The 24,658-nt window shown below is 43.5% G+C and overlaps 1 protein-coding gene across 2 annotated transcripts in view; it reads left to right on the forward strand.

The window, feature by feature from the left end:
- The first annotated feature begins 9,338 nt into the window (after positions 1-9,338).
- The window catches only part of plekhh3 (pleckstrin homology, MyTH4 and FERM domain containing H3), a 28,737-nt gene continuing 13,417 nt past the window's right edge, over positions 9,339-24,658 (forward strand). The window contains exons 1-2 of one of the 2 annotated variants that reach the window (XM_028987297.1): positions 9,533-9,651; positions 23,895-23,964. Coding sequence is in view for 1 of the 2 variants with exons in the window: in XM_028987296.1 (XP_028843129.1) it covers positions 9,517-9,651 (135 nt within the window). In the remaining variant the exon portion in view is untranslated. Of the gene's footprint in view, positions 9,652-23,894; positions 23,965-24,658 lie in introns of both variants that reach the window. The other variant, XM_028987296.1, reaches the window with a different exon arrangement.

Below are 24,658 nucleotides of genomic sequence, written 5' to 3' on the forward strand. Positions count from 1 at the left end.
CCAATTGTGGGCCCACTGACAAGTAAAGGAAAAGATAACTGATAGGACAGGAATGTTCACTTTGTGTGCTGATGAGATTTTAGAATGCTACCACATGAAAATTGCTGGCTGAAGATACTGACTTGACAGCATACCATTTCAATCTTCCCAAAAATTTAAATAGAAGGCACATAGTTTGGAATTAAACGTCACATTTATTGCATTTAGCTGGCACTCTTATCGAGAGTGATTTGAGTAAGTGTTTTACGTTTTTTGTTCACCTGGACCCTTTGTCACGTCCATGCGGGCATGACGCGGCGGGTGAAAGGATAGCCGGACGAGGATTGACGAGGAACGAAGAATGAAGGACGCTTTCACCTGACATCACGAAACCGGGGTTTAATTGGTGAAGCACAAGACAGGGGAGACATCCGAGACGTAGACACTGGTGAACACGGAGCATAACGTTAAAGACCTGAACGCGAACAGAAACGAACAGGGCAGCTTTATACAATTAACACAGGTGAAAACGATTAGGGAACATTTCACATGACAACAATGAAACTCTTTGGTCACTAGATCCCAGAACTTTTGTGAATGTTGGGAATATCAATTTATACTGCAATTAAAAGAACATTGTTGGCCACTGTTCTTTTGTTTTTGCAGTAGCAGCACTGAGTGTATGTTGTATATGATATGCTATGACAATACTGGTAGTGGTAGTGATATGAAATTATATGATGACCATAACATAGTGTGAGGTAGTAAGAGATTAAAGATTAAAGTGCAGGGTGTAATACTTCAATTAAAAAGTGCAGAGTGCAGTACTGATGTTCAGTTTGTAATGTGCAGTTTGGGAGGGAGAAAACTCATCTGTAGATGGTACATTAGGGCTTCAGATGTGGTTGATGTGATGCGGATGATCCTGGGGGCAACATATTGAGGAGCCAGACAGCCTGGGGGTAAAAACTGTTCCTCAACCTGGCAGATCTGGCTCGGGAGGGCAGGAGTGTGAAATGTCTATGTGAGGGTTGTGAGGAGTCCTGCACGATAGCTCTGTCCAGCAGTGGGGACAGAGGCATCCCAATAATGTTCTCAGATGTTTTCACTATCCTCTGTAAGATAATGCACTTTTTAATAAACTTTCAATGTGTAACCTTGTGAAACCCAGACAAGTTGGAATATACAACAAAACAACATGTGATGTGGTAAGATTGAGGCAGTGCTATAAGAGATCAGGTTTCAGAGATCAGGTACAGCAATTCATGCGTCTGCCTCCAGATGGAGGAATCAGCAAAGCTTTGAGGCCCAACAATTTTTCGTCCTCAATCATCAAATCCCTGTCATTGAAGTAACCTCAGCATTCTCTCTATCTCTGTGTGTATGTGTCTGGGCAACGTATGCTTTTCTCCAGAAAATAGGCATTCACAATTTATAGTTGCAGTATCTAATCTGTGCAGTTCACACAGATTACAGATTACATCCCTCCCTCACAACATGAAATAGTTTCTAGATACTTTCAAATTATTCGAACATCTATATAATAGTGCAAGGATACATAAAGCAAACTGTCAAAAGAAGTTGAAATAATAGACAACATCGTGGGCATCGGGGCATCGGGCCAGTGGTGGACCAGCGGTTAAGGAAGCGGCCCCGTAATCAGAAGGTTGCCGATCCGCCAAGGTGCCAGTGGGGTGCCACTGAGCAAAGCACCGTCCCCACACACTGCTCCCCGGGCGCCTGTCATGGCTGCCCACTGCTCACTCGGGGTGATTGGATAAATGCAGAGGACAAATTTCACTGTGTGCACCATGTGCTGTGCTGCTGTGTATCACATGTGACATTCACTTCACTTTCACTTTCACACCCGGAAGCCGATAAAAATCCGCCAACCATCTTGATCCTGCTTCACGTCGACTTCCTTTGCCTGAATATTCTCAAGGATTTGTCCAGGCCTGATCCCGATGTTGCCGACCAATCGGCCATTCCCTGACTACGTCTCAGGCCGGCTCTCGGATTCAGCTGTCAACCCTCCATTTTTTCCAGCCCCCTTCCTCTACGTTTACACCAAAGCAACCACTGACTTTACTCCTACACCGTGAGCTATGCCAGCTGCTGCCGAGCGGAACTCTTTTCCTCCACCGACCGCTCGCACTCCCGCTCTTCTTCTCTCTGTGCTGGCTCATGTCACCCCAAGCACCCCGTCCTGCTGCTTCCAAGTCCTCCTGCATCCCCTCCAGGCCTCGACCTGCCTGTAAATGTGACCCCAACATTGTTTAATGGACGTTGTTTATACTCTGATAGTTATGTTTTCTCGTTTTGCAGAGATACTTAAGCTACCATGCTAACCAGCTAGCAGGAATAATACAATTGGGCTGGTAGTAGCCTAGTGGGTAACACACTCGCCTATGAACAAGAAGATCCAGGTTCAAATCCCACTTACTACCATTGTGTCCCTGAGCAAGACACTTCACCCTAAGTTGCTCCAGGGGGGGACTGTCCCTGTAATACTGATTATAAGTCGCTCTGGATAAGGGCGTCTGATAAATGCTGTAAATGTGAACTAACAATATATTATAATAACATGTAACTCAGAAAAGTACCACTAGCCACAGAATTCTCTTGTCAGTCTTACTGTAGGTACTGCTCACTGGTGATTAATTGTGGAACCATAAATGCTGTTAGTACAAGATCTTTTCCAATTGCTTTATATGTTCTGAAATGCTCTGTTTACCAGTTATACCAACTTTCATTTTCAAATAGGTTTCACAGGGACCATAGCTGCATAGCTCCACAAAGCTCTCGTATGGAATTTTTTTCCAAATTGGGAAATTAAAATACTGTAATCGCACACATATTCAGCTGCCACTACACCATTCCAGCGTCTGAAGCAAATGCTCTCTCACCTAGAAAAACACCGTTACCGACCCCCCGCCACCACCCAGACAGCTGCCACAGCAATATGGCTGCCTCAGCATTTACACCCACTGGAGTGGCAACTAAACAAACAAATACCTGAGGAGACGTTCCCAGGCAACTGGACAACTAACATCTCACGGGAGCAGGAGGCCATTCATCTCTGAATAGAAAGATCTGGCAGGAAACATTTCTATTATTATTCATCTTAATAACACTCATTTATAACACTGTGTCCAGGAAAGCGTCCTCTGGGAATTCCCTTGTTGGTTCTGTCCTAGGGCTCAAAAAGTCGCGTGTGTGTGAGAATGAGAGAAAGACGTTGTCATCACGTTTCTCAAATTAAACAGATGGCTGGAGTTGACTCTTCTCGGTGATGTTTACCTTTTCTGCCTATGAACGGGTCATCCATCAACCTATTAATCACGTGACCCGTCTGTATCGGATACACACGTACACCCACAATAAACGCACATCCATGTGATCTGGGATCTTCTTATGAACAGAAAAGAGATGAAGGAGAGCGATTATGATCTATAGGTCATTGGGGCTGTGTGTGTTTCTGTGATCCTTTTATTTTTGCTTTATCTCTGCATGCCTGTATTTGTGTGTGATTTCATGATTATGTCTGTGTGCATGAATATGATTTATCCTGTTCATAACACAAGGACTCATGATGTGAGCTCCCCAGAGACAGCCAGGCCTCAGCAGATCTTTCCCAGCCTCGGCTCTCTGTGTTTGGGCAGCCGTCCCAGGACCTCTGACTGGCCTGGATTGCTTGTGGGTCCCTGGGGAGCCGAGGAACACAAAACAAAGGAAGTGCCAGAGCGTCTGCAAAATTCTGTGTGTGTGTGTGTTATAAAACCTTTATGTGCGATTTAGAAACACACTATTTTATTATACACACAGCACCTAGTGAAACGCGCACAAAACATACACAACACACCCACAAATGCAGTAGCACAGCACCACCTTACTAGCAGACTGTGAGATGTGACCCTGTTTATCTTCTCCACTCTGTCTGCTTTCCCACTGCTTGCTGTCTATATGGAAATATGTCATTTGTGTGCTTATTGTTGTGTTCTGTGTGTTGTGCGATATTCCAGCTAAACTGCATTCAGTGTTTTGGATGTGGATAATTAAGAGCTCATTTCCCAAAGCACAGAAGAGGCAGAATGAGGTGGTGGGGGTGGGGAGTGTTGGTGTGAGGGTCTGAAAGACAGACGAGGGAGTTTTCCAGAGTCCTTGGCCTGTTTATACATCTCAGACTGTGTGAACATACTAAGAAGCCACACAGTAAAAAAAAAAGACTCTAAGTACAATTGTTACTATTTCTTTATAATATTGACAATCTTTTTAGTCTATTTTGCAGTATTAATAGGATAAGTGGGAATTACTCTAACTTTGTCCTGCATCATGAAAGTGAAATGGACTTGACATTTTCAAAATAAAACAAGATAATTAATATTAATAATGATAATTCTTATTATTTTGTAATAAATAAAAGCAGTAATAAACAAAAGCACAATGGCGTAAAACAAGGCCAAAATCACGCACACCAAATGAGCAGAAGATGTGGGTGATTAAAACACATGCACACATGTGATTTGGTGCCAGGGGCACCTAGGCAAACACCGGACATCAGTGTTTCCGGCCTTGGTGTCATCGGGGGTTCACCTTCTCACCCAGCAAAGTACAAGAGCGTGTGAGAGTCATCTCTTGGATCTCATTCCCTAGTTCTCCGCCAGTCCAGTCTGAAGCTGGCTATCCACACACTTACCTCCTGGAGAGACGCAGTCCTCCACTGTGTCCATTTCAAGGTTCTGTCATGACACTGAGAGGAGGAGGACCCAGGCATGGAGTATTTGAACAAAGCATTTATTTTAAATGCAACATCACACTCACACCAACGCACAGGAATCAGCTTCGGGATAAATGAGTGAGGAAACGGGGAGAGGGAAGGTCAACTCTCACACGGGGATCATTCCACTCATGCACACCACCTGAAAAACAAAATCACAGAAGACCATCACATACTCTCGTACATACATTCTAAAGACCCCAGAGGCACATCACCTCTAACAAGGACTTCCAAAACAAGAGTGGCTGAGCACAGAAAATCATGTGTTACCCACTAGGCTACTACCACCCTTGCAGAGACAAATCTGAATATGATTTATGCAAACCAGTATAAAATTTCCAAGCATATAATTCTCATTTATGAAGCACGTTTTCACGTTGACGGTGTTTCCCGGTCATGCACAAACCTCTTTTAGTTTATATTCTCCTTGTTTTACTCTGTGGATATATAGAGTCTATTTTCGAGCTCTAACTGTCCCTTAAATGTTAGGCCCAACCCGGCCCAAGATCGACAGAATTCAGCCCAAGCCTGACCTGAGACGACTGTTATGCTGTGTGGTGCATTAAAATAAATTCCCATATAGCCATGACCCTGTGAGCTCTTGTAATGTTATGCTTTTTAAAAGCTTGGCTTTCTATGCACGCTACAAGTGTTAGACTAACAGGGTAAATGTGTGGGTTTAAAATATTATCGGCAGCTGTTTGCCTCCATTTTACCTTATCAGCATCCATTTTCACATTTCTCTCACAATAATTAAAACGCATCACCTAATGATGGTGGCTGAGAATTGCAAATCAAATGAACCTTTTATTAAAAAAACGTTCAACAAAATAAATTTACAGCATACGATAGACTTTTACCAATCACCGAACCAAATTTACAAGCAGCGAATCATATGGAAAGCATAGCTACTATAAACCAGAAGTTGTTTGCTGACTGACTGGAGCCTGACTAACATGATAGAAGTAGGGTGCATTATTTCATGTTAACAAATATAATTTTTTTTTGTTGTTTTTGGTTTGTCTTAATTTTAGTTTTGGTCTAGTCTTTGCATTAATTTAGTCTTTATTAATCTTAATAACATCCATACTCATTGTAGTCTAGTGAAGGTTCAGTCGACTAAAAGGCTGAGAATTTTAGTCTTATTTTAGTCAATGAAATCTTTTTTTTTTTTCTCTTTTTTTAGTAATGCAGTTCTATTTGACCCAGTCAACATAGTACGAGCACAGAATTAATGACAAGTTTAAATGATTTGTCACAAACATAGTAATGCAGGGTACAACATGCAGTGAAATATATCCCTGTCACGGCTGGACATTGCACACATCAGGCTGATCAGGTACAGCTGCCACCGGATCCGAGAAAACTCTGCTGCATTAATGTGGACTGAGATGAACCTTGTGTTTTATTTATTAGGAATGTCATTTGTAGACACACGCTTAGGGTTGATTTGAGTTCCTGTTTGGATTTCCTTTGTTCTGGCCCACATGCCAGTTTATATTTCCTTTTGTGTTTGTTTAAAAAATCCCTTTTTCCCACATGATGTCCTGCTCCTGCACTTCTTTCCTTTTCTTCGCTCTCCGAGTTGTGACGTTGGGGTGGAGCGTCACGTGACAGTCTGAGGTTGATTATCCTGGGGGCAGCAGGACAGCCTGAGGGTTAAAGCTGTCCATCAACCTGGCAGACCAGGCTCAGATGCTGCGGTATCTTCTTTTGGAGAGCAGGAGAGCAGTGTGAAGAGTCCATGTGAAGGGTGTGAGGGTTCATGCACAATGCTGCAGGCCTTGCAGATGCTGCATTTGTGGAATGTGTCCAGTAGAGGGGGGAGAGGAACCCCAGTCATGTTCTCAACTGTCTTCACTATCCTCTGCAGGTGCTTGCAGTCACAAGTGTTGCAGTTGCCGTACTGTTGTCATCTTCTCACCCAGCTGCTAGGTGATGGTCTTGTAGCCCATTCCAGCCTTGTTTAGATCCACAATCCTTGGAAAGCTCTTTGGTCTTGGCCATGGTGCAGAGTTTGGAATCTGGACAGACTGACAGGTTTGTTTTATACAGGTAATGAGTTGAGAAGCTCCCAATGTCAGCTACTTACTACTACTTATCAAATACTAATTTCTCACTGTTCAAACAAACCTACCCTTGAAAATATAGAATTATAATTTCTTTATTAGTGGACAAACTAAGAAAATCAAATAATTATTTCCCCACTTTAAATGGTGGCATTGTACAGGAATTGGCCAGGTAAGAAAAATAAGGAAGTCTTCAGAAAGTGTTAAGGACTGTTGTAAACCATATCCATTGTCTAACGTAAGGTGGTAGAGGGATGTCCTTAACCAGCCTGATTTATAATCTGTAGTTATCAGTTGTTGAAAGTCCTATTGACAGGCAAATCAGGGTTATGTGTCCTGCTCAGGGACACAATGGTAGTAAGTGGGATTTGAACCGATGTGTTGTGTCCTGACTTTGTGATGTGCTCTAGCTCTGTGTTATGGTCTGGGGTTTTGGTGTTATCCTCTTGTGTTCCCAATGCCCTGATTGTGTGTATCTGATGTTGGGTGTATGGACATGGCCTCATTGTGTCTAGTCCCTACTGCATCATTTTGTTTTACCTCATCATGTCTGTATGTGCATATTCTGGTTCATAGGCATCACCCACTAAGTTACTACTAACCCTTTTTGCATTTGAGAAGGTATGTCCTGACATTTGACTGTGTGACTCCTAGGTGCCCTGGCACCTATCACATGCTGCTCATTCGGCGTGTGTGATTAGAACCATTCAGTGCAGCATTGAGGATGAGAAGACGTCCCTGTAATGCAACGTTTTTGCATCTTTGAGTTTGTGTTTTGGCCATTACGGCGATTGCTTTTTGTTTATTGAAATTTCACTAATTTTTACGATGGATGGCGCCTCCCTCACTTACACTTACACTTACACTGTTGGTGTATGATGAGCAATTACTTTATAGAAATACAAAATGATCCAATCAAGCACTTCTACAACAGAAGTCAAAATTATATACAATAAATTAATTAATTCAAATCATTATAATATGGCTTATGATATTAAACTAATCATGTGAGATATGAGGTACTAATCATCGACAAAGCAATTTGGCAAATTCTAGTGTGGACATAGCCAAGATGACATTTTTATGTGCACCTCAGATTGGGTGCAAAGAGTAGAGAAGAAGAAAGCACGGTCGAGCCACAATTAATACAGCTAATTGCTAAAAATAAAACCCCATTACAGTTAATAATTGAAATGCCTAATGTTGGCCCCCAGTTATCAGACCTTCCTTGCCAATGAAATGTAATTGAGACTGTGAGGTAACAGAAACCAGTTTACTCTCGATGCACTGAGGTAGGATTGGGCCAAGGGCACGGTTTTGTTCTTTATTTTGCTCACTGTGTGTACGCTGGGAGGAAACTCTCAACACCTACCAAGCCATATGCTGGCCATTAGAAACGAAATGCCTGATACAGAATAAACTTTCTGCTCTTCTCAAGTTCATCACAGTGGAGCTGGAGGAGAGAGAAGACGAGAGGCTCTAAAAATAAACCATCTGTTTCAGCAAGAGGGGCCTCCTGCCAAATTACTGGGGAAGCTGGAGACGCATGAGGGGAAAGAAAGAAAGAAATACTGATTTAATAAGCAGTCATGTACAAAACCTGGTGTGTGTGAGAGAGCTAACAGAGACCCCCCCCCCATTTTGCTCTAGACTAGAGCCATAATAAACGGCAGTATTATTTCAGTTAAAATGCATTTATTCTAGATGGAATTAAAAACGTTAATTTCAGTTTCATATTTTGTCTGATGTTTGAAGCACCCAGCTTTCCAGTGTTCCTTTTGCTTCATTTTGTACTTAAATTCCAATTAGCAAGAGTGGTGAGTTTAAGGTGTCAATAAAGTGTGATTTGGTGCAAACTGGACAGGAATGATTGTGCACTACTGTCCAAATCAGCTAAGAGGCAGACTGTTCCCCAGCACCGTTCTTGTGGTGCAGGCCGCACAGTGGCATGGCGGTTAGTCGTGTAGCCTCACACATCCAAGGTTGTGAGTTTAAATCCTGGCTCAGAGTTTGCTCTCCGGTGTTGGGTTCTCATGCACACTAGGTGAACTGGCGACTCTAAATCTGTAGGTGTGAGTGTGTGTGTCTGTGTGTGTGTTCCCTGCAGTGGCCTGGTGCCCCACTCTGGGTAGGTGATTTCCTGATTTCCCTGATTCCCTGCCCTGTGCACATTGTACCGTTGTGGGCTCCAGCCATGACCATGAGTAGGACAAGGAGGTTGTGGAAAGTGAGTGATGAACCCCATGGAAAAGTGTCTTAGAACATTCACAGCCAGTCTAGATGGTGGATGGAGTTAAACTCCAGTCATGTTACTCTTTACACTGCCGAATCTTCGCATACTTTTCATCACACGGAAAGTTCCTGGAGGATGAAGACCGTCACAGAACAAAAGAAGTCCCCCTTCCATTTGGGCGGATCCTTCAGCCGCGCTCTCCTGCTCCCCCATTGGCCCGCTGGCGACGCTGGCCCCGCCCACCACGCGTCACTCTCCGCTCTTCCACTCGGATCGCGTCCTCCCGGTCAGGGACGGGCAGGAACCAGCGGGCGGAGGAAAGTGCGCTGAAGGGAACTCGGAGTTGCGATCGCAGCTTTTCCTTCCAGCGACCGTCGAGCTTCTTTTTTTTCCGGAGCAGGAAAGTGTAGAAGGTAAATGGGAAAGTCTCCGTAGCTCCGGGGACAGACGCGGTTTGGATGCCTGCGCAGGGACTCTGCTGGTTCGCGTGCTGCAGGCTGGGGCTGCGCTGGCTGGGAAGCCACTATGGGCAGAAAGAGGAAGAAGAGTCTCTGGAGTTGCGCAACAAGGACGAGCTAACGTGCAACGGGAGGGTATGTATGCTGTGCGGCGGCTGTGTAGTGTCTAGTGTCGGTGTAGTGTCTGTGTAGTGTCAGTGTACTGTCAGTGTAGTGTTGGTGTACTGTCAGTGTAGTGTCGGTGTACTGTCAGTGTAGTGTCAGTGTACTGTCAGTGTAGTGTTGGTGTACTGTCAGTGTAGTGTCGGTGTACTGTCTGTGTAGTGTCTGTGTAGTGTCGGTGTACTGTCTGTGTAGTGTCTGTGTAATGTCGGTGTACTGTCTGTGTAGTGTCTGTGTATTGTCTGTGTAGTGTCAGTGTAGTGTCTATGTAGTGTCTGTGTAGTGTCAGTGTAGTGTCTATGTAGTGTCTGTGTAGTGTCGGTGTAGTATCTGTGTAGTGTCTGTAGTGTTGGTGTAGTTTCGGTGTACTGTCTGTGTAGTGTCGGTGTACTGTCTGTGTAGTGTCTGTGTATTGTCTGTGTAGTGTCAGTGTAGTGTCTATGTAGTGTCTGTGTAGTGTCAGTGTAGTGTCTATGTAGTGTCTGTGTAGTGTCGGTGTAGTATCTGTGTAGTGTCTGTAGTGTTGGTGTAGTTTCGGTGTACTGTCTGTGTAGTGTCGGTGTAGTGTCTGTGTAGTATCTGTGTAGTGTCAGTGTACTGTCTGTGTAGTGTCAGGCTAGTGTCTGTGTACTGTCTGTGTGGTAGTAGCCTAGTGGGTAACACACTCGCCTATGAACTAGAAGACCCAGGTTCAAATCCCACTTACTACCATTGTGTCCCTGAGCAAGACACTTAACCCGAAGTTGCTCCAGGGGGGGACTGTCCCTGTAACTACTGATTGTAAGTCGCTCTGGATAAAGGCGTCTGATAAATGCTGTAAATGTAAATGTCTGTGTAGTGTCAGTGTAGTGTCTGTGTAGTGTCGGTGTAGTATCTGTGTAGTTTCTGTAGTGTTGGTGTTAATGTCAGTGTAGTGTCTGTGTAGTGTCTGTGTAGTGTCAGTGTACTGTGTGTAGTGTCAGTGTAGTGTCTGTGTAGTGTCAGTGTATTGTCTGTGTAGTGTCTGTGTAGTCGTGGTGTAGTATCTGTGTAGTGTCGGTGAAGTGTCTGTGTACTGTCTGTGTAGTGTCAGTGTACTGTCTGTGTAGTGTCAGTGTACTGTCTGTGTAGTGTCGGTGTAGTATCTGTGTAGTGTCAGTGTACTGTCTGTGGAGTGTCAGTGTACTGTCTGTGTAGTGTCGGAGTAGTATTAGTGTAGTGTCAGTGTAGTGTCAGTGCACTGTCTGTGTAGTGTCTGTGTAGTGTGTGTGTAGTGTCTGTGTAGTGTCAGTGTAGTGTTGGTGTAGTGTCAGTGTAGTGTCGTGTACTGTCTGTGTAGTGTGTGTAGTGTCTGTGTAGTGTCGGTGTACTGTCTGTGTAGTGTCAGTGTAGTGTCGGTGTACTGTCTGTGTAGCGTCTGTAGTGTCGGTGTACTGTCTGTGTAGTGTCGGTGTAGTGTCAGTGTAGTGTCGGTGTACTGTCGGTGTAGTGTCGGTGTAGTGTCAGTGTAGTGTCGGTGTACTGTCTGTGTAGTGTCAGTGTAGTGTCGGTGTACTGTCTGTGTAGTGTCTGTGTAGTGTCGGTGTGCTGTCTGTGTCCGCACCACCCGGTTCGTCCACTGTGCATTTGGTCACTCGGACTCATACAGAAATGCAGCATTCAATCAATCCTGAGTCCTTCTGTCCAGTCTCACGCACACACGCGGTTTCTGTGGTCATCTGATCATCTGAAGGCATCACAGTGTTCTTTGCTCATGGGTGAAGGGGGCTTTGTTAGTCTGCTGCTGTTTCACAGCCACCAAGCTTCATCAATCCAAGCCCAGAGAGAGCGAGAGAGACGGGGGACAGACAGACAGACAGACAGAGAAACGTATAGAGACAGGAGGTGTTGAAGAGAGATTGGGGCCTTAGAACAAACAATATCATAAATCAATATTATTGATTTGGCATCTGTTCATTGTGTCCACATTTGGTCACTACAGTGTTAAACAAAAAAAATGTCTGTTTTACTGGTTAACATCATTGTTTCAGACCGTGTAGCTGAGAGAACCATCATTAGTTTTCACACACACACACACACACACACACACACACATATATATATATATAGTATAATCATGTTATAATCATACTACTACATATTAATGGGGTGACGGTGTGTCGGCTGTGTCCTTAACGTTATTAACTGCAGTTAGTGTCTAAGACCAGGCCGCGTCCTTATCTGCAGCGTACCATGCGCTGCGCTTCTGAGAATTTCTATCGTCTCGTCTCTTTCTATTACCTTCTCTTATAGGTTTCTGTTAATACTGCTTCCACGTTGCTCATCCCCCCTTTGGATCTTTGACGCTCACATACACTCACTTTTTATATGAACCATATGGTGGCCCTGGTTCTTTAACTCTGGATTCACCCAGAGGGCATGTCTAATGGATTTTCTGACCTTCCTTCTTGTTCACACACACACACACACACACACACACACACACGGAGAAAGGCAGACAGACCCTCCCCCTGGCTTTTCCAGTTGTAGTCTGTATTTAGAGCAACGTTCTCTGAAAGATCAATACATTTCCTTTTGTGTGTGTGTGTGTGTGTGTGTGTCAGAGGGAATGAAGGTTAAACGGGCCGCTCACTCCATTCCTATCCCGGCCAGGATCCTACCGTCCTCTTACTTTAACCCAGGCGAGGGACACCTCGCGCACCTCGTCCGCGCCCCAATCCAGTTAAACCAGCCTCGGCTGCTGCACCCTGCGCGGACACACCTCACATCGCCTGACGCCGGCCTGCATTGTGTGTCCGTGACCGGCATCACGCGTCCAGGACGGCAGAGCAAGAAATGCAGGCAGTAACGGCAGACACTTCAAAACAGACGATTAACGAACTTTAATTCCAGTTCTGACAACCACATAGTCTGCAGTGTAAGCGAGCGCCCTTTGTCCCTCCACTTTTCCCCGTCCCCTTTCCGGAGAGGACCTGCCCAGTGAGCTGTCAGCATTCAGAGACAAGTGCCATACTGGAAAGGACTGTTGATAGGTGGTGCAAGATACCCCACTATGAAAAGGGGATGGTTCGGGTTTGCATGTTAGCATGTTGCTAACATTTCGAAACACATGGCCTGAAGTTGGGATGTTGTTGGTGGGCAATATTGTAGCGGCGGAGACCTACATTTTTGTGAACAGTGTTCCCAATTAGCCATTAGCCGGTGTCACCTGTCCCATTAGTCTACGTTATAAGAAGATTCCCAACAACCTGAAGCAGGACAGCAGTTTAACAGGACAAGTTCCCCTCAGAACAAACCACTCCATGGTCCACCAAAGAAGCTGAGAGCACGTCGTCTCTTCAAAATCGAGGTGTGAGTGCTGTGAGTGCTATTTTTACATTTAAATATGACATTTAAATGTAAAAATAAGAATTTTGACAACATACACTACAGGCCAAAAGTTTGGACACATCTTCTCATTCAATGTGTTTTCTTTATTTCACATTGGTAGAGTCTCACTGAAGGCATCAGAACTATAAATGAACACATGTAGAGTTATGTACTTAACCAAAAGTGGAGACCTGACCTCCACAGTCACCGGACCTGAACCCAGTCCAGATGGTTTGGGGTGAGCTGGACCCCAACAAGTGCTAAATGGTCATGAAAATAAAGAAAACACGTTGAATATGAAGGTGTTCAAACTTTTGGCCTGTACTGTACATTTTTTATTACATCTCGCTCTTTTTCCTTTTTACTTGTGAGACTTTCAATTTTGCTGCTCGTCTTTACAGTTTCACTGCTGGCTTTTCAGTCGCTCCGCCCCGTTTTATGTTACGCTCGATTCGGTTGGACTTCTGGAACAGTTCTCTTGTGTGGCCGGGGCTTCACCTCATTGGCCAGCAGGTATTTGAGTGACAGTTCCGTTCCCCAGACCTCTTATCACTGCAAGATATGTGGGCTTCAAGAACACTAGCCATCACATATGGATCACATCATAATCAGCGTATTTAATCAATACTTACAATCAGATAGTCAACAAATATCATTCCATATATGATCGCAAATGGCCGTTACTGCTGTGCGTGCACATGTCACAGTGATGGGGTTCAGAGTTGTGATTGGAAGTTCGGCTCTTTTCAAAGTGCCTCATATTTTATCCTTACTTACCAAATATGATTTATCTACACACAAAGCATTCATATTTGACACATAAGGCTAAAATACGAGGCTACGGCTGTCTGAAAAGAGCCGAACTTCCCATCACTGCTCCCAGACTTTCATATCGACCCTTTTAGCGTATGTGAACATTTTGTTAAATGGTGCCATAAGATAAGCAGTTTTATATACATTTTCTGTAGAGGAAGGAATTAGCTGTTTTATTTAATATATCAATGATAACACATATAATTAACATCTGTAAGATAGTTTGTATGCTTTGAATTAATCCATTAATTAATACTTTGATAAGTTATTCATATTTATTATTAGGAAATACCATAATGTTAATATGTTTAGTCTGAATACATAGTTTCTAAAAATATTAATGAGATATTACAATCAAACAGTTACTCAGTACTTGAGCAGTCTTATCACTACATACTTAGTAATTTTTTGGATTGACTGCTCTTTACTTTTATTAGTAACGCTACTCATACTTGAGTAAAATTGTTGGCTAGTCGACCCACCTCTGCAGACCGTTCACAATATGTTAATTTAATGACATAAAGGACTCAGACCATTATGCAGCGTGGTGCAAAGTTATAAAAGTTGTGATGGTGACATAGAGGAACAAGAATTAATTCCCCAAAAAACAATATAAAAGAGAGCAATGCAGAATATATTTATTTTGGCTTGCTCCACATGGAATGTAGTAAATGACTATATGGCGTACATAGAGTATTGTTAAAAAGACAGACTGTACTTAGCTTCTCTGCCCCGTAAGCTGACAGTTCCGCTCACCCACATGTATAATGTTCTAGTGGAGACATGTGCATTTTGTACCGGAAGAGGCGCAAATTTGCGGTAATAAGTGAGAACCTGGACTCGTCCTCTTTTTCAGACGGGGAAATGGCATCCGTCTGAGTTTTTGAGCTGCTTCAGCCATTCGTCACGACATGTCACATCCTTCACGCCTTTTCAAGCGAGTTGCGCTACTGCAAAATCGAAAGAGATCCCAGCCGCACGAACAGAACAGAGCACCAAATATATAGTTCCAAATAATATAGTGGAAAAGCCCGGATGCAAAAATCTCGTGTGGACACTTGACCCAAAGTATCCACATCCTGCTCACAATTCCTTTGCTGATAAAGCGCTACCGGAGATGAGAGAAAATATGGCTGACCAGTTAACAAAACTTCTCCACAACTGCAGAACCAGATCCAGCAGAACTTGTGAACCTTATCTATGTTATACTTTGCTTTAAAATGAAAGCATTTAAGATGTTTTTGGAGTTTTTTTAGGATGTTAAGATGGCGCACGGTTAGCGCACGGTACTTATGAAGCAGTGTCTGGTGAGCTATGCCGAGCTTGTGAGTTCGAGCCTCACCTGCAGCAACGTATCATTATGGGGCAGTGGTTAACCTGGCGGGTAAGGAAGCGGACCCGTAATCGGAAGGCTGCTGGTTTCAATCCCGGACCACCAAGGTGCCACTGAGCACAGCACCGTCCCCGCACACTCATGCGGCCCAATGCTCCCTCAAGGGATGGGTTAAATGAAGAGACCGCATTTCACTGTGTGCTGTGCTGTGGTTTGTCACATGTGACAACTAATCACGTAAAAAAAAAGAAACAGTTAAGCACTATTCACAATCCTGGCTTCATTTCAAACTGTGATCAAGGAAGACAAGCTGCTTCACTTCCTCGGGTTTTAACATTACCCCCTGTACTAAAATCCTTTCAGAAGGGGTGCTAGTTGAAATGAAAGGCAATGAAAGTGAAGTGATTGTCACATGTGATACACGGCAGCACAGCACACGGTGCACACAGTGAAACTTGTCCTCTGCATTTATCCCATCACCCTGAGTGAGCTGGGACCGTCACCATGAAATACACTGTGATATGCATCCCCAGTGGCTGGGTTTAATAGAGGCTGCTAATGATTGGCTGTTGGCTGTCACTGTCACGGCGGCGCAAGGCCAATGAGCATGCTTGACTCCAAAACAGCATTTTTCAGTCTAATGAGTCATTTAGTCTAATGGTGTGTGCTTTTCATTTAAGAAGGCACCTGATTTCAAATTAATCCAATTTTCTATTGAACAAGTTTCATATGGATATCGAGGAACAATACAAATCATTACAGTGTTATCTCCCAGACCTATTCCAAGGTCGTAAGTTCTGCCTCTGAATGTGAATCTGGTTTCTTTGTTAACTCCATAATAGGAATATCTATGGCCTGGTAGGTGGTTCTGAAGTTAATACACCTCAATCTACAATGCTACCGCTTTTGGGACCTTATCGTCTGTGGACAGCGTTGCACTAAATTTATTCCCAAGTCTAGTTAGAACGGTAGAACAGATTTGTTGAGCATGGCCGAAGATGACACCTTGTGGAAGCACAAATGCAGGTGTGTATACAATATTTCCATTAAATCTTTGCAGTGTGTAGTTTCTCCACCAGCATGTTACTGCTACGATCAGCTCTCGGGTCCATATGTTGCTGCAACGTCTCAAACCCAGTGGAGGCCCCACAGGAAGTACCCATCAGCCCTTTCCTTCCTCGGTATTGATTACAGATGAGTAATAACTGCAGCATGAGCCCTCCTGCTGTTCCACATATTTACTGAAATTAACAGGTCTGCCTAGCAGTGTCATCTTGAGAGAGGCGGTGCTCTATCGCTCTTACACACACACACACACACACATTCAGAGCAGAAATGAAAGGGCTCTTTTTCCTGGATGTGGTGGAGTGGGATGAGGACTTTGGCCAGACGCAGGGAAAGCCTGTTTCTCCCTCCACTGTCATCTTTTCAGAAGGGGTTTCAGCACTATGCTGAGCGCTGAACCCTTTAACAGGGGGTGTGTGTTTACCTGATAAACTTTAAAGCCATGTCATGCACATCTTATTCATGACAAGGATTGTTCCAGTTGTTCAGGAAAGTGTGGAACATTATGAAGGGGAGATAGGGACACAATCTGGAGGTTTTATCCATAGTACACGTGTAATCAATGGGCAGGCCTGCTGGTTTATGGCTCGAGTTTGTAAATGACACTACAGTAAAATTTCCATACGGCTGAAGTCTTTTTCTCCTCCCTCTTTTTCTTACAAGTTTTATGGCAGGAAGCAGCACCCTGGTTAGCGAGTCTCCAGTCAAGCTGCTCCCAGTCAGTGATGTGGCGAGATTACGTTAGATAGTGATCCTAGCCTGCAGATTTTGTGTGAGTGGTGTGTGTTGTCTGGATTGATGAGGACGTTCCTGAATAGCTGCTTCTCTGGGAATGTCTGATCAACAGATACAAATGTTTTGTAAGGATAAAAGAACAGAACATTGAGCCTAATGGGAATCTGAGCCTGTTCTGCAGTCAGGAAGAACATTCAGTGTGTGTGGGGGTGTGTGTCTGTGAGCGAGAGAGGGAGGAGGGGTACATGCATCTGGCAGAACAGAGGCATTTCCGGCTGCTTACTCACATATTTCCCGGGATACCAGTCAATCTGATGGAACAATCTCATCATCACACATGCCCTCTTCTGTCTGTGCCTCTCACTTCCCTGCCCCGCCGCCCCCTCTTCTTCCTTTCCACCCTGCCACACTCCCCCAGTTGGATGGTAATGCAAAATTCCCACCTCCACCACAGTCCTGCAGCACATAGTTCCAGAGGGAGAACTTTCAACTGGAAACAGAAGTGAAACCCTGAGAAACAGTGGAGTTCAATGACTTGAAAAAAGTGTCAAATCCCATCTGGCAATTTTCTGGAACGTACTGATACTGAGAGCTACATACTTGTATTTGCACTGGGAGTGTCCATGACCAGTCAGTCATACATGTGTTGGGTTCATTATTTTCAACACTAGAAAAGGGAAAACCAGTCAAAACACTTTACATTTATAAGCTTCATTTTTCGTAGGATTATAAAAAAAGTCAACCTTTTTTTATGCAAATAAAAAAGTGAAGTGAGCAATAACAGCCGCACATCATGAGCTTTAAAGAAGTGAGAGAAGTGCTAATCAGATCACATGGGGGGGGGCAAGTAGGAAGTGCACGGGACATGCAAGTACTCGGTAATTAACAAATGTAGCTCGTGGATTCCAGTGCACTGCAAAAAATAAAAAAAAGTTTCTCTAAACTTCACACATATGTTGATTTTTTTACAGTGTGGAACCTTATGAACTTCAGATGTGTTGTAGCAATAAGCCGTTCTGCAGACTGTTCATGATTGAGATGGGTGACTGATGGTTCCTCAGTCCTGAATAGAAAGTAGGTGACCTTCGAGCCACCCTAGAGAACAGTGTGCAAGCACAGGGTAGGGAGAGTCGCTAAGGCTGGGCTCTCTCTGTGGTTAAACTTTACTTCACCTCATTACACAGCCACCCCCTCTTTCTCTGATCTCACAGGGCTCTTACTGTGAGTACTGTGTGTGTGTGTGTGTGTGTGTGTGTGTGTGTTTGTGCGCGTTCTCAGTACCTAAACTTAGCAGCTGTAGTTGTAAAAAGTAGCAGTGAGAGCTGGAGGCCTGTGTTTGACCTGATTCAGGTTTCACATGGACATCCAGCACAGGCCCAGTATCCTGAGACAGGCTTTGGACAGAGTGATGAACTGGATTAAGTTGCCTTGGTCTGGTCGCTGATTTGGTAGGTGGAGTAATATTGTGGAGTAATATTGGTGGTGTTACTGTTTTTTTTTTTTGGTGTCTTGTTGATATTCATTTGGAATGGAGTTGGGTTTGTATTCGTGCCCACTACAAATGTGCACTGGTGTATATGTTCAGGCTTCAGCGAATTAATATGAAATGAGCACATATCAACACTTGGTCAATTTAGGCCTTATCAGGGCTCTTAGTTTTTTGACACAAGACCTATGGAAACCGAATGAGAATTGCTGGTGTCTTCTCCTTGTAAGTCGCTTTGGATAAAAACGTCTGCCAAGTAAAGTAAAGTATTTAAGCTGTCTAAACTTACTGGCCAAGCAGTAAGCATTTTAACGTGACCACTCAAAAGAGATCAGACCCCCTCTGAAATGAACTGAACAGTGACCAGATCACAGTTCTGCTCATAGTGCTAAATAAAACGTGTATTCAGAATATTTTTCTAGTAATTACAAATAATTATCTGTATTCAGAAGGACAACAGCACATGCCTAAAAGCGCACTTGTTTAGTTCCTGGCCATTAGCCCAAAAATGTACTGTGTGACCCAGTTACAATAAGGCAAACTGTACTGAAACAGAACCTCGTTGCTTGTTGTTTGTAGTGCTGTGATACTAGGGGTGCCCCGCACAGTCCGATACACCCCGATGGCCCTCAAGATTTTAGTTTGACAATTCCTATTGAAATTGGTTCAGTGATTGAACATTAACTCCTCGGCACTTACAGTAGAGACCGCGTCTTTTCTGCGCTCCCGGAACAGTGGACGTCACCGTTCCAGTGCAGCATGTAAATCACACAACTGCAGGCTGTAGCTCGGCATTAGCCTGTCTCATTTCACATCTGTTACAAGCCGCATCAAACGACAACTGTCTATCGAAAAATGCTTCTGAACAGACCTACTGTGGCACTTCAGATAAAACACAAGAAAATAACTAGCGAGAAAGTGACGTGATTGTCATTGTGAAACACGGCAGCACAGCACATGGTGACACAACGAAATGTGTCCTCTGCATTTAACCATCACCCTTGGTGAGCAGTGGGCAGCCTTGACAGGCGCCCGGGGAGCAGTGTGTGGGGACTGTGCTTTTTTTTTTTTAAGGGGCCGCTTCCTTAACCGGAAGATAAATGGCACTGATAAATGCACAAATGAACTGAAATTGTGGCCCCAAAACTGCGTGTACTCGGTACCTGTACCATTGCATCCCTATTTGATACATTATTGTTCCAACTGTCAAGATCCTGATATTTCCCGGTGCTCCGGTTTCCTGTTTCCCTGTTCCCCTGTTAACTGATTGTGCGCATGTGTTAGTATCTGTGTGACTTAGGGCTGTGCAATATGGCACTAAATTCATATAGTGCTATAAAATCAATCATCAGAATCAGAAAAAATTGTTAATTCTGAAGGAAATTGCTTGCATTTAAATGGTTCAATAGCAGATAGACAGTATATATTGGGTATAAAATTTGATCTGTACATTTCAATTGAATTGTTTTTTAAACATGTCCATAGCAAAAGCACTGCAGCAAGAGCTTGTATAATAACCTTTTTACACATTTCCAAGGTGCCGTGAACATAGTGTCATGATCCGGTCCAGAAAGGGTTACTCCGGGTCTGAGTTTCATGTTCGTTCTGTGTAATGTTTCCTGATCATGTTCACCTCTGTCTGATTGTATAAAGCTGCCCTGTTCGTGTCTGTTCACCGTTCTGTCATTGTTACATGTTCATTGTTTCTGGATGTCTCCCTGTTCATCAAGTTCTTCATCGTTATCATTTTATATCACCTGCCTCGCCATGCCAAACGAGAATATAGAATATATGTTGTGCAAATCTTGACCTCAGTAAAGTTAGCAGTGGGTCCTGTATTTGACAGACATTCATAACTTTGACAGTCATCAGAACTTTGCTGGATTTTCTCTTGCTCATTAAACAAAAAATTCCCACTTTCACAGTCATATATGTCTGTGAACTTACACAGACACATGTTGGTTTTTCAGTTGCTGTAGCCGTGAAATTGTGAAAGTGTCATTTACAGCATTTATCAGACGCCCTTATCCAGAGCGACTTACAATCCATAGTTACAGGGACAGTTCCCCCCGGAGCAACTTAGGGTTAAGTGTCTTGCTCATGGACACAATGGTGGGATTTGAACGTGGGTCTTCTGGTGTGTTACCCCCTAGGCTACTACCACCCAGAAGTGCTAAATAATACAGCAGCTCTTCCACTTGCTGCTCTTTTGACTGTATGTAGCGTCAACGTGCGAGTTCGGTGGGCTGGAGGTGATACGTTGGCCATGACACTAACTCTATTATCTACGATAATAATATTATCTCTATTATCTACTTTATTATCTATTATCACAAGTGTGTAAGTGCATGATGTTCATGGATTTACACATGTAGACCCAAAGCTGAAAGGCACTATATTAATGTATATTAACTCATTCCCTGTCTTTCCATTTAGAACTTTTATTTTGAAACCTTGCATACCGTCAAAAGCACAGCAGCTGTGTTAAAATAAGTGGAGATTTCTAGGTTTTTTATTATTGAGTAAGAGAAAATGCATAGCTCATATTATCAATGTTGCACCACTCTTTTTAACAAGCTGCTCCTCCATGTGCTCAGTCCAATTTCCAAAAATAATGCATCATGCAGCAAGTTGGCGTAGTTTTTGCACATGTGATGTGGATATTTCTGTGGTTGGCTGATATAATCAGAATTTCTCCTGCTGGCGAAATTTATGTCGCGTACCGTTTATACCTGACAGTACTAGTGTGAGGGCCATCATTCCATGTTTATAATTGATTAAATTCCCCTTTGTGAGTAGAGTGTTAGAGGGCATCTTTTCCCTGCCACGCATCCCTGACATATACATTTCTTAACACAAAAATTGGTCGATTTTCTAACTTTACTTACTACCAATTTACACATTTACAGTTTACATATAAATATTAATTCTTAAACAGTCTATCCATGATGGCAATTGTAGAGTATGCGTCCCAATTTGTGGCAGCGATGCTAACGGTTGCAAACAGGGCAGCGGTGGCATAGTTACGCAAGCGGCCCCGTAATCAGAAGGTTGCCGGTTCGAATCCCGATCGGCCAAGGTGACACTGAGGTGTCCTGAGCAAAGCACCGTCCCCACACACCGCTCCCCGGGTGCCTGTCATGGCTGCCCACTGCTCACCAAGGGTGATGATTAAAAGCAGTGGACACATTTCATTGTGTCACCGTATACTGTGCTGCAGTGTTTCACAGTGACAGTCACTTCACTTTCTGTATGCTGGGTATACTACTAAAACGTAAGTATAAGCCTAGCTGATCATTGTACTGTTATTATAATGCCTCATTGAATGTGTCTGTTAATATATTAATAACACTTTTCCTGCCACAACAAACAAAAATGCCCCCCTTGTATACAGATCTCATAGCATTGCGCCAGAGGTGTGTGAGCAGAAAAGGGACTGAGACCTCATCTTAGTTGAGAGAATCAAGTTCCATTTTACAGTGTGAACATTGGTCCACTTTTTGTGTCCTTTGGATCCGTTAAAGTGGACAATATGTGAAAACGTCCTGAGACTATCTTGCCTGTTAAAAGCTAAGTACAAATTTTGTTTGGCTGGTTGTGTTAAGATGTTTTAACAGTATTTAAATTTAACACTGAAAAACATCAATGAGGTTTATGGCAAACACTATTATTGTCTGCTGTGACAAGGAAAGTGAAAAAGAGTGGTTTCACACAATTATAAGTTGTTGGAAATTCCGTGTTTTTAAGTTAGCAATCAATGCCATGGTCCAAATGTAGCATATTAATTACACTATTAAATAAATAGTCAGTGGTAGGGATGTGCTATACCACTGATTTCCTTTTCGATCCGAAACCAAGTAAAGTGGTGTCCTGCTGCACCATGAAGCTCGCCCAGGGCGCAAACAGTATTTCTTAGTGCTGTGCTAGTGCTGAGTTAGTGGATCCGGCGGTTCCTCTGGCCGGAAACGTAATGGAATCCAAATCGCTACTAACCCAAACCAGTAGTACTGGAGATACTGACTCAAGTGACTCATGCACCCTGATAAGTTTAGTTAGTGACTCTGAGTATTACCGTGCTAGGACTTCTACCAGCACATGGAACATGGTACAGAAATAAAAGAGCGAAAGTATTGATAGACAAACGGGTGCTCATACACAATAGTCAGGAGCAAGGATAAACCAACAGGATAGAAAGGCTAGCAGCAGCGAGGGATAAACCAACGATGAGCAGGCAGTGATACAGACTACTAAGGGTCCTTTTGATACTGGGCTTTGACCCCGGCTTCTTCCGATTCCAGGTGGCCTCCCTCTAGGGCCCTGTGGGCCCAGCGGTGCAATGATTTCTGGTAGTGGGGGGCTGCATTCGCGCTCTCCCGTTTTTTTTTTTTTGCAGGGGCAATGTTGGCCTTGCGGTTAAGGAAGCGGACCTGTAATCGGAAGGTTGCCGGTTCAAATTCCCGATCCGCCAAGGTGCCACTGAACAAAGCACCATCCCACACACTGCTCCCCGGGGTCCCCTTTCACTCCTCTTTCTCTCTTTCTCTTTTGGGGCAGTGGTGGCCTAGCGGTAAGGTGCCACTGAGGTGCCACTGAGCAAAGCACCGTCCCCACACACTGCTCCCCGGGCGCCTGTCATGGCTGCCCACTGCTCACTCAGGGTGATGGTTAAATGCAGAGGACAAATTTCACTGTGTGCACCGTGTGCTGTGCTGCTGTGTATCACATGTGACAATCACTTCACTTCACTTGCCAGCAATCCCTCATTCCTGAGCTGCAGATCTACAATGTTCTCTCCAGAGTGACTTTCATGTAATGGTGTAGAATGTAAAACATCAGTCCCCAATCCTCTGTGACAAAATGAGCTGTATTAGTCACATATGAATCCACAGCTTGTGATGTCCACTCATCGCAATTAAACACAACTCTTTCTGCTGTATTCAGAATTTTCATCAACTTGTTTCACTTCTCTGCAGAGGCTGGGTACAAATGTTGGGACGCAGGGTTTTAAAAATGCAACAGAAGCCCTCATTCCACACCATTGCTGGTCTCTTAGCTCACTCTGAAATGGGAGGTAGCTTTGTTAAGCATTGGTGGGTTTTTCATTTTAAATGGTTTAGCTTACTGCCATCCCCAGTTAAAGATATCTCAGGGTGAGGTGAGCCCTCATGTTCATTGTATGCCTAGGTCATGTCCATACTCATTCTAGTCTGGTCAAGTTTTAGTCTTGTAAATTTTCTTAGAGTCAAACCCATTTCACAATTAAGGTTATCTTATTATTATATTATTGTTACCATATAGAATCGAGAATACTCAAAATCCAAGGGACGTCATCTGTGTGATGAAATCAGAGACATAAGAAATAGAAATACTGCATAATAATAACGCGATAAAATAATTTCACGCTTTTGTTTTTCTTGTCTTGTTTTTATTTGTCAGCAATATTACATGATCGTCACATGACCAGCATTAACATTACATCTCGTCTCATTTTCGTCACGTCACAAAGGTTTGTTGACTAAGATATTTCCTCAAAAATGTCTATATACATTTCTACAAAATTTCCTCAAAAAAACACTACATACAACACTCCTTGCAAACCCCATGTGCCATCTTCTTTGACCCCTATCAAAAAATCCAATATACACCTAAAAATACTGACTCTTACCTCTGCTGAGGTGATAAATGATTGATTATTGTACTAAAAATTGTATACAAAATATTGACATTTGATGTCCCGGTATTGATACAATATCACCGCGTCAAAATATTTTGCTGTGAAAGCAGTGCTGTGAGGAATGGCTGCTCCGGCATCTTTGTAACAAGTGGAGATGAGTATGAGGATCAGAAAACCAGAGGATGAGTTCACTTCCCTCTGACTCATGGACATGCAGGCGAACCAGAATTGAATCTCAGTTCCCTAAAATTCCAACATTGGCAAGAAACAACAGTAAGTAAATATTATCAGAGCCCTTACAGTGACAGACACAAGAAGTCGACAGGATGAAGTCAACATGCTCTGCATCTACATCAAATCCCTGCCACGAAAAAATGTCTTGCCATCACGGTCATCATGGACTTTTCCTTTTATATTAAATGGTTCATGACAGACCTTGGATGAGCAATGTCTCACAAGTAATTAAACATTAATAAACAGTCTAGAATAAATGTAAGTTACAAGTTACATCACAGGGTCTCCAGAC

This window comes from Denticeps clupeoides, chromosome 7, assembly GCF_900700375.1.
Source record: "Denticeps clupeoides chromosome 7, fDenClu1.1, whole genome shotgun sequence".
In the NCBI taxonomy this organism is placed as follows: Eukaryota; Metazoa; Chordata; class Actinopteri; order Clupeiformes; family Denticipitidae; genus Denticeps; species Denticeps clupeoides.